Source organism: Syngnathus acus, chromosome 24 (genome assembly GCF_901709675.1).
Source record: "Syngnathus acus chromosome 24, fSynAcu1.2, whole genome shotgun sequence".
NCBI classification, from domain to species: domain Eukaryota; kingdom Metazoa; phylum Chordata; class Actinopteri; order Syngnathiformes; family Syngnathidae; genus Syngnathus; species Syngnathus acus.
Genome location: NC_051108.1, coordinates 3,258,631 through 3,268,982, shown reverse-complemented (window position 1 = coordinate 3,268,982; position 10,352 = coordinate 3,258,631). Strand labels below are relative to the sequence as shown.

General features: G+C 42.4%; 2 protein-coding genes across 3 annotated transcripts in view; one reads left to right on the top strand and one right to left on the bottom strand.

Annotated features, from left to right (window-relative positions):
• Positions 1 to 2,314: 2,314 nt before the first annotated feature.
• On the bottom strand, positions 2,315 to 6,695 carry ak7a (adenylate kinase 7a). Its single transcript, XM_037245101.1, has 19 exons — positions 6,477 to 6,695; positions 6,258 to 6,395; positions 5,745 to 5,859; positions 5,570 to 5,664; positions 5,395 to 5,505; positions 5,240 to 5,323; positions 5,088 to 5,176; positions 4,917 to 5,007; positions 4,738 to 4,815; positions 4,441 to 4,590; positions 4,249 to 4,377; positions 4,063 to 4,159; positions 3,863 to 3,991; positions 3,731 to 3,790; positions 3,463 to 3,660; positions 3,136 to 3,356; positions 2,897 to 3,055; positions 2,762 to 2,829; positions 2,315 to 2,415 (listed from the first exon to the last, which is right to left on the bottom strand). The coding sequence occupies exons 1-18, from the start codon at positions 6,549 to 6,551 to the stop codon at positions 2,797 to 2,799; spliced, it is 2,052 nt and encodes a 683-aa protein (XP_037100996.1). The 5' UTR covers positions 6,552 to 6,695; the 3' UTR covers positions 2,315 to 2,415; positions 2,762 to 2,796.
• Positions 6,696 to 9,266: 2,571 nt separating this feature from the next.
• Positions 9,267 to 10,352, top strand: part of actc1a (actin alpha cardiac muscle 1a) — a 22,254-nt gene continuing 21,168 nt past the window's right edge. Inside the window, exons 1-3 of one of the 2 annotated variants that reach the window (XM_037244677.1) lie at positions 9,267 to 9,379; positions 9,930 to 10,082; positions 10,188 to 10,316. In XM_037244677.1, coding sequence (XP_037100572.1) covers positions 9,954 to 10,082; positions 10,188 to 10,316 — 258 coding nt within the window. In that variant the 5' untranslated portion in view covers positions 9,267 to 9,379; positions 9,930 to 9,953. Of the gene's footprint in view, positions 9,380 to 9,929; positions 10,083 to 10,187; positions 10,317 to 10,352 lie in introns of those variants that run through there. The other variant, XM_037244675.1, reaches the window with a different exon arrangement.

Genomic DNA, 10,352 nt, shown 5'->3' with positions numbered 1-10,352 from the left:
TTAGAGCTAGAGCTTCAAAGTAGGGTTTCATATTGGAGTTAGAGTTTCAAAGTAGGGTTTAAAACTAGGGTTAGGGTTTCAAAGTAGGATTTAAACTCGGGTTTAGGGTTTCAAAGTAGGTTTTAAAACTAGGGTTAGGGTTTCAAAGTAGGGTTTAAAGCTAGGGTTATGGTTTCAAACGTGGGTTTTATACTAGAGTTAGGGTTTCAAAGTAGGGTGTAAACTAGGGTTAGGGTTTCAAAGTAGGGTTAGGGGTTAGGGTTTCAAAGTAGGGTTAGGGCTATGTGCAAAAGTTCATGTTTCGGACTGTCAGGCAGCCACAATCAAATTGAGGTCCACTTAAGAAATATGGGAAACTTGAGTGTTTACATTGGCAGGAAACTAGTCTTATTTTCACTGTTTTCGTATTGGCAGCTACATTTGACCATGATCATGTTCCAAGAGGTTGAACTCCAGTAATCCAATTCCATGAAATATGAAAATTTCTCTGACAGAAAACAGTCAATAGAAATGTCACTGCATTTAAAAACAGCATAAGGATGCTAGGAAGAAAACAGCAACAAAGAAAAATGTCAAATTTGCATTCAATGAGCGATAACATATGCCATAATAACATTTTCAAGACTTTTTTTTCCTTTGTCTTCTGGTTTAGTCATGTGACATTCCGCATAAGGCCCACAGAAATGACTGAGACTGCACGTTGTGTAGATTGAGTTCAACATGCATGCACAAGTGTTTGAACAAACACAGTTAGCTCATGTCATTGAGCTAGCTAACTGCAGACTTGACGGGTCCCCAAAGAGCTTGTTACATGGGCAGCTGCAACAACACATGCAAACCAGGTTGCTATTCTTCTCTTTGTGTGTGACGGATGATAGAAATCATAGCAGCTGCACACACAACACGACTGTCAGCAAAGGTGAACTGTGTGCAGCGAATGGACACCATCAAAGTTCATCACCTGTCCTGCAAGTTTATGACATATATTTAGTGTGCAGGTTGCTGACCCTGCTCGGTCCCCATCTGCTTTATAAATTTTGCAATTGCAAAAAACATAAAAAATTACCCTTTAGGCTGTACGTGTGTCACGTGTGACCTACTCCAGCCATTATATGGAGTGTGTGTGTGTGTGTGTGTGTGTGTGTGTGGTCCTCATCTAGCATTTTCTGCCACCAGCAGATGTTCGGATGACCACCATGATGGTTGTTATTTTTATCATGCGTGTGTGTGTGCCTGTGTGAGCCCGACCAGGTTGATGTTGGGGTTTTTCTTACTGGAAGTCTAGCAAGACAAAACAACACGGTAAAGACCACCACTAACAATTTACAGACCATTTTGCACCACTGGCAATTATATTGCTTCCCTAGTTCAACCATGAATAAATAAATAGCATAAACTAATTTCAGGGAGAAGGTGGATATGACCTTTAACCCCTTTGGGTCAAATTCCATGTATGCACATGTGATGGGAACATTTAACACAGAGTGGCTAGTCAATGTTCTTTTTTTATCCCCCTCTAAAACACTTTGCGGACACTAAACCATCTGTGATGATGACTCAGGTTCTCCAAACAAGCTGGAGGGCCAGCACGGCTTTGGCGACAAGCAACTTCAGGCACCTAACTAAGTATTTGACACTTTGAATCTTCATTGTGTATGACAGAACAGCAAAATAATATCTTGGTTCTAAATCCGTAAAGTATTAAAAAGTCACAGAGGCCAAGGGTCCTCTGCCCGGTCTATGAATGAGTTTTAGGAAGCGTGGGCGTTTGGAAGGACATCATGTCATCTGGCAAAAAGTGACAGTGACAGAACTAGACTAGCTCAAACAGTCCCAAAATGTTACTGTATTTTTTGTTTTAAAGTGAGGACGAGTACCACTTTATTGACACTACGCCCTCTAGCGGCACTAGAACAGAATGGAAATGTTTCCATGATTCATCTTAAATGCTCCTTCTGGCGTACACCGCAACACGTCAGCAAAGCAATTTCAAAATGGTTTAAGTGGATTTATATGAAAAACATTTTTGTTGTTGTTGGAAGCCCATGAAATTATGAGACATTCTCGTCAAATGTGCGACCAGCTTCCAGGAAGTCTGCTGATTCATGAAACATGCAGAGGCAAATCTGTAGCTTTATTGAATACACACATTAGAAATGTATGAATGCGTACTAGAACTAATAATATGAATAAAAACAATTTTTTTTTCTTTGTAAAACTAGACTTTTTAACACACCGTTTATTTATAGGGACCATATTTTATACACTATGTATTGCACAATAGGGACCATATAGATTGCAGTGTTCTTCTAAATGCATTTGACCATTTCTAGCATTTATTATCATTATATCTCATGAATTCATTAATTCCTTACTATTTTCATCTTTACCATGATTTGATTGCTTCAACAATACCTTGACTGTCACGAAAGGAATGGAGCAGGGCGACCAAGTGCAGCTTGGACCAGGGTTTATTGGAGAACACAAACTAACAGACTCGGCAGACTGACGTAACTGACTAACAAAACCAACAACAGAACTGAACAGAGACGTGAGACAAAAGACATCATGACATTAACGCAACAACAATGATCCGACAGGGGAGTGACACGCGGACGGGACTTAAATACGAGACAGGTAACGAGAGGCAGGTGACTGTGCATTGATTGTGAGTTGACACAGGAAGGGAGGGGTGAGTACACAGACGGACAGAAACCATGACAACCTACGTCTAATAAAACAACCGGGGACGAGTCGTGACATTGACTGGGACCAGTGCACTCAAACGATGTTCAATCAAGCTTTGTCCATCCGAAGGAGATACTCAGCCTAGCAAAAATAAAATGAAAAATATTCACTCTCTCGAATAAGTGCGGTGAATAGGATGCGGTCGTACCAAAAAGCTGACTGGATCGTTGGGTTTGATCTTGGAGCATTCTTGCAAGGCTTCGCTGAGTGCAGGCATCACATACGTCATCAAATAGTTTCTCAGCGGGAGCGCTTTGGCTTCCAAGACCTCGTGCTCCTGCCTTTCTACCTCCGCCAAATTCTCTTGCTGAAAAAAAATAAATAATAATTTGTGATCATTACTGTAGTGAGACAGCTGATATGAATGAAATGTAGCTCCTTGGGTACCCAAACTTCATACTCCGCCGCCATCTCAGCGAGCAAGGCCTCTTTCCTGCGCTTCCTCTCGGCTGCTTCTTCAGCCTCTTTCTGCTTCCTCTCCATTTCTCGCATCCTTCTCTCCTCCTCCTCCAGCTCCTCGGTATTCAGGCCGTACTTCTTGGGAGCGCCCACCGCCTCGGTGATGTGGGTCATGATCTGTGTCAATTCGAGGTCGTCGTCTTTCACCTCTGGGGAAATGCATTTGAAAATCTGCTGTTGTGTTCGTCATGTCAAAGGTCTTCCTGGAAAAGATACCACTTCTTTAATTTGATCGTACAAATGTAAGAATGTTACCAAGATACGTCGGGTATATTTCCAGCTCATCAAAGTAGTCGAGGGCAGTTTCTAAGGCCCTGCCGAGTTGACGGAATCTGACCAGTCGAGGGATAAACTCCTCCTGGGTTAGGCCTCTTTTCTGGGCCTCACTCTCAGGTAGATCCTGAACTTTCTTCGTCAGGAACTCATCAGATGCATCCAGGGCAAACACATACTCTAGAAAAATAAATAAAAAGTTTGTTTCATCATTTGAGGGTAAACAAATATGAGTAAATGGACAGACAACCTGGGGTGATACTGTTGCATGCGGGGGTCGCGGACGGGTCTTGGATATCTGCATCCTCAGCTGGACCACAAATTGCCACATTAGGACGTCATCACATGTTGTGGAGCATCTGAATATCTGGAAGAAACCTACCGCTGAACATCTGACTTGCTTGCTCAAATGTCCTCGGGAAGCTATGCAAGACATATCCTTGGTTCCTGCAAGGCTTTGAATTGAGCTTTTCAGTCAAAATTTCTAAAAGTAGATCGTCCTCCAGGCGACCTAAATGTATGAAAAATGTTTGCTTCCATATTGCCTTGAGATTTCAAAATTGATAGAGTTGTTGACGAGACCTGCGTTTTTCTCCATGCTTTCTTTTATCGTTTCCAGTTCATCCTGTGCCGTTTCCTGTTGGCTGATGTCAGCATCGATTCTCGCCGAGGTTTCTTTCTGTGGAGTACGAAACGTAAGGTTATTTCATTGTTTTAAAATGTATTTATTCCTATTGTGACTTTGGAAATGAAAATGTTGCCGCTGACCAAGTGTGCCATCTTTTCTTCAACGACGTCCCGGATGTTGATGTGATGGATTCGATAATGCTCGCTCAGCTTCCGTGCCACTCCGCCTTTACCCACGGCTGGCGGTCCAGTGAGAAAGATTCGGATTGGCTATTGACATGGACAGAAAAATATCAACTCCGAGCCATGGACGAAGGAGAACATCAGACTTACAAGGAGCTTTCTTGTGTGTCTGTATTCCTCCACGAGGGCTTCTACATTCTCAATCATGCCGTTTTCTGCTGACCAGTTTAAGTTAAAGGCGTCTTTCACAACAAAAGCATCCAGGCGAAGGTCAATGCTGACATATTCCAGTTCCTCTTGCTGACACCAAAAAGGAGAACCACAAAAGAGATGGTGAACACCAAACTTAAAAAATAAAAATAGAGCCAATCTAAGAGCTACAATTAAGCTAATCAAAAAGCTAATCGTACAATTTGATTGATATTGTAAAGTAGGTATCGCTTATACCTTAAAGGCCTTTGTAGAAATGGCTTCCTTCTCTTGTAATTGACATAATTTCCCCGTTCCAAGCACTTTACTTACCGCCTAAAATGGAAAGAGGAGAGTTTCTGCCCCCGTTCAACATCACAAGTGTAAGATGTGAAAATAAATTTGCCGGAAAAAAACATTTATGATGTGTTTCGTACCTGTACTATGTCCCTCAGTTTGGTCTTGGAGTCATCAATTGCAAGAATATATCTGGACTTGGGTTTGACCTCAATCAAGCTTTGTATCACTCTGTAAAAGAAATCGCAGGCTGTTAAGTCAACACAAAACAACCTGAAAACAAATGTCAATATTCAAAAGTGGCAAATCACTTGGCAAGGTCCAGCACGTGGATGGTGGGAATGAAATTTGTGCCCTCTCCAAATATGGGAACTTCTGAAAACTCAGACAGCCAAGACACCTAGGGGGCAAATAAAAATGATAATAATCAAGCGGAAATGACAAAGACTGAGGTCGAATCTACCTTGAAAAAGTAGTGGAAGAGATTTTCTCCTTTTCCATACTGTATCCCTGCAGCTACAACGTAACCTTTCAGTTTTTTCTTTTTCTGAAAGATGACAGAAAAAAATCAATGACATGGCGTATTTTTGTATTTTTTTTTCTGAGCAATCTACTTACTCCTGTTCCTAGTTTAAGTACTTGTTTCTCTGTATTGTTGTGATGTTTAAAGCTGGGATGCGGCCGTCTTTTTCGGAACTCATCCTCTGCTATTAACTTTTCGGCTTCATCCTGCAGGAGCGATTGGTTACGATGTAATACCGTCAGCGTCCTATTGGACAGTCACCATGCTCACCGTTTCCGGTCTTTTGGTCATTGCCCATGTCAACACCGTCGAGACTAAAATGAATGTTTTCTTTGACCTGAAGTTTTCCATTTCACCCTGAAGGGCTACAAGTGAAGGAAGTATTGTACAATTCTGACGACAGTGTCAAAATAATAACATTGATGTTCTTTCCACGTTGCTAAACCTGTGATTGCCCAAGTTACGTCTTCAATGTCGTCTTGATTTGCATTTTCGGAGATGTTGTACACCACCACGTCGCACTCCAGCAAGCGTGGAAGTAGCTCCTCTCTGCTTAGCGACTGGAAGACAAGATTGCAAATCTCCAGCAAGTCACTAGAATTATGTGTATTTGTGTGATGAGAGATGTTTCAAATATTTTGGGGAACTTAGTTGAAGGATGTCAAACATAGGTCAGAACAGTAATACGACTCATACCCCAATTTTTCAACATAACCAACTGCTGTTGCTCAGTCTGTCCACCAGAGGGCGTACTACCCAAGATTTGACGCCTGTTGATGCACTTGTGAAGCATAAACGAGGCCAAAATTATTTAGCAAACTTAAGAATAATGCAAAACCTCAGTAAACTGCTTAATGTATTTGTTTGTTGGTGTATTCACCCATTCATATCGGAATGAACTGGCTCATTTGTCACATTAAATTTCACTTCTTTACTTTTCGTTAGATATTTAACTCACCGAATAGTGCTCATGCAAACCGCTTGGTTTCTCACCGCTGGATGAAGACACCGTGCCGACCACCTGGAAAGCAGGTTCATGGGGCTGCGGCTCGTCATCATCTTCGTCCACCTCCTTTACCCCACAACTCGATAAATACTGTCCAAAAAAAAAAAAAAAAAAGTGCATTAATAGGGCAACGGTAAGTTACGCTCAAAGTATCTCATATGTTTACTTTACCTCGGCGATGTGTTTGGAGGAATATTTGTCCACGTCGTTCAGAAAAATACGTTTGCAACGTTTTTTGTCGCCCATTTTATAGATATGATAAGCTTCCTACTGTTTATTAAGCTTTTTTTGTCCTAAAAATGGCGAATAAAGCAATGGTCGTTGTCATTTGTTTATGCCAAAATGATCACCTAGGAGACGCAGCCACGCCGCAAGGAGTCTGACGTCATCACCTGGCGACGCTAAACTGATCCGCAGGGGTTTCCATGGAAACGGTTAACCGTCTACTTCCACTTCGAATTTCACCCCTTCGGACATAAAATGGAAGCATCACCTGCTTATTTGATTTACAAGTTTAAATTTGGAATAAGCATTAAAATAGAATATCGTCGAAAATCATTTTTGTCAGTCATTAATAAAACTCCTAGAGTTAGAATTTTCATGTCAACACTTTTGTTACTATTCTAAATTTGGTGCTTTTTTTTTAATGAGCTGTAAGATACGGAGACATTTTTGGGGTACACTCGCCTAACTTGCCGTTGAAACCTACAACAAAAGATATAAATATATCACAATGTGTATTTATGACTGTATATGCATTTGTATGAAATAAAAACTTTCAAATCGGGGCATTGTTTCAAATGTAACACATTCCACACTGGCACGTGTTATAATGCAGCCTATTGTTTCTCTTTCTTGTTACAGCTTTATTTATCTAAGCTTCACACCACCCATGCTGTGATATTCACACGACGCAGAACAATGGAGCCCTGACATGGAAACTTCTAAAGCACCTCATATATTTATAGCGCTGACATTATCTGACAAACTGGCAAGCTCTGCATGGCGTCTGCACAAGACAGACCTCAGCACTCAGTAAAACACACCCTGACACACACTCAATGTGCAGAGATATTGAGTGAGGAAAGCTGCTTCAGCTAGCCTTTGCCATGAATATTAAAATTCAAATCTCACTCTGGATGGATGATGGCTTAAGTAAGCAACGAATAGGAATTTTAAATGAAGAAATGTGACAACTCACCGTTTGGAATTCATTGCAGTGTCAGCCTTTACTGCAACTCAGCAATCCTAATGAGGCCTTAAAGAAATCAGACGGGAAGAAAGATGTTCTAATCAACAGGAAATATAACTTGATACTAACAGTGATGGACGGTGTATAATTCATCATGAATTGTTAAAAACACACTCCACAGCTGTTTAAGATGATGCAAACTGAGTAGTTTTAGCTGAAAGCTGCAACTACATGGATCAATTATTCTTTTACTGGGGCTTTTGATGCACTGAAATATGATGGATGGATTGAAAAAACATTTTTGTCATGTCTACACGTCTTGCAGCGTAAACTGCTGTCAAAAGTCGGGGGGCTAGACCGCTGTTATACTAAAACAGTTGTTTCTAACAGCTGCTGAAGTGTGTGTGTGTGAGGGGGGGGGGGGGCTTGTGGAGGGGGTCAGCTGTCAAGACAACCGTTCTGCTTTCTATGTTTCCTTTTAAGGACGAAACGTGCCTCAAAATCACAAGCCGTTTAAGAGCCTTCTGCTTGATCCAGATTAAGACACAGTGATACAGACAAGTATGCAGTATCTGCTTTGTGTTCAATTTAAACTAGCCCAAATTTCACAGTTTAATCGTGTGTAATGGTTCTGTGCCAACCGAGTAACAAAAATGTGAAACAAGTATTAATGAGCATTTAGAAAAAAAAATTATACTTTCAAAACCATATGTGCGCATAGCAAGCCTTAACTGTCAGAATATTTTGGTGACCAATGCTGTAAAGAAGGTAAATATAGAATGACAATATAGCGACACTGAGTTTATTAGGGATCACAAGCTACTTCCGATTTTTGAGAATTCCTACCGCACACAGTACCACGAATCCAACTTTGTCAAGATACACAAAAGCTCAGAGTAGACGTAAACAAGTAGGTTAGCATCATCACTCTTGGAAGTACATTACGCACATCTAGAAATGGAACGGTTGATGGTGCGGGAGATATTTACATTCTTATTACGCTCGCAGGCCGGCTATGACAACCCTCCCCTCACACGGCGGCGGAACTTGACAAATATGGAGTCTGGGGGGGCTTGACGACCTCCGGGCAGTCTGTCGGGGGGCACCTGTCACGCTCCAATTCCCTAAAAGGAGACACAGGAGCCAATCAGAATGGAGAAGGGAGGCCTGCTGTCCTAGACTTCCTAAGAATCTGTTGGAGGTCTGGGCTATGGCGCTTTCCTCCCACCCCTCCTCATGCAATATTGCATCTCAGCTGTCTGGGTGGTGTTTGCCTCCTCTCAACTCTTGCGCATGCCATGAGACTGGCGAGCCTCCTTGACCATTGCTCAGATCGGAGCTCCAGTTACCGTCAGCCCCTTCAATCACCTACTTCCCTTGCGTTCTGCGAGAGCTTAGTCATATTAACACGTATTTAGCAGCGTGCGCCGGGGAGACCCCTGTTGAACGTATTAGGGGGTCCAAAATGGATGCTGGATGATGTTGTGCCATACAATAAAAGCCTAACTTTCCCTCAGTTGTAAAATGTGACATTATGGCTATGTCGTTCACAAAAATAGACTTTTAATAATTTGACAACTTCTTTTCACGCTTATTGATCACGCTTTGCAACCTAAACGTGAAATAACATATAATTGAACTGTATGCATAGTATTGACATTGTGTAATTCCAAAGCAACATCTCCCCATTTTGGTGGCGTCCTTGACACAAGATCCACTTAACTCCCTCATCTTTCAGAGCAGCACATATTTGGACTTCTGTGAAGTCCCCGAGCCCGCCCACCTGCCCCCCCAGCCGGAGCGTGCCGGGACATATTTAAGGGAACCCTCGCACCCTTGTCCTTCGTCCCAGTGGAAACTCCAGTCTTGCGTCGAACTCTCGGTGAGTCTGGTTTTGTTGCTGTGACTTTACCTATTTGTTGTTTCAAGTTGTATTGCAAATATGTTTTAAAGCGTGTACAAGTTTTATGATTCTGTGCTTGAAGACAATTTTATTTTTTGGGAGATGCTACTTTAGGATACAGAAGTCGGATGCTATGCAATTGTACAGATTCGAGGGCACTGCGAGTTACCAATGATCATTTGTTGGGCTACTTTGTCAAAAGTAGTACGGCTAAGCAGAATTTAATGACTCCAACTGCCTCAAAAGCTGGACAGGGGGTCCTCGAAACATTGGAATGACAAGTGACAACAGCTGAGGAAAGACCCAGGCTTTCGCTGCCACTTGTCGAAAAAAAACGCATCACCTCAGCTGTTAAGCGGCTGCGGTTTGATGATAAGATACGGAGGGATGAGCGTGGGGGACGCCAGGATTTCCGTGACTAAAAATAGACTTGTGAGCAGGGGATGCGGCCATGTCCCATTTTGGCAAGATGAGAGCACTTAAGGGTTTTCTTGGGCCTCAATTTAAGCTCCAACTATTTCTATTACAGAAGGCCAACCAAGAACAGATCAAAATGTGTGACGACGACGAGACCACCGCCCTTGTGTGCGACAACGGTTCTGGCCTGGTCAAGGCTGGGTTTGCCGGTGATGATGCCCCCCGTGCCGTCTTCCCATCCATTGTTGGACGCCCCCGTCACCAGGCGAGCAACCTCATCATTACATTAGCATTCATGCTAAATGAAGAATTCTTATCAACAGTATGTCAATATTTTTTCCTGAGATTCCGGATTTTTTTTTCTCCTCAGGGTGTGATGGTGGGTATGGGTCAGAAGGACAGCTATGTGGGAGACGAAGCCCAGAGCAAGAGAGGTATCCTGACTCTGAAGTACCCCATCGAGCACGGCATCATCACCAACTGGGACGATATGGAGAAGGTGAGAATTGGTACTGATATGGGCACCACCATTCCA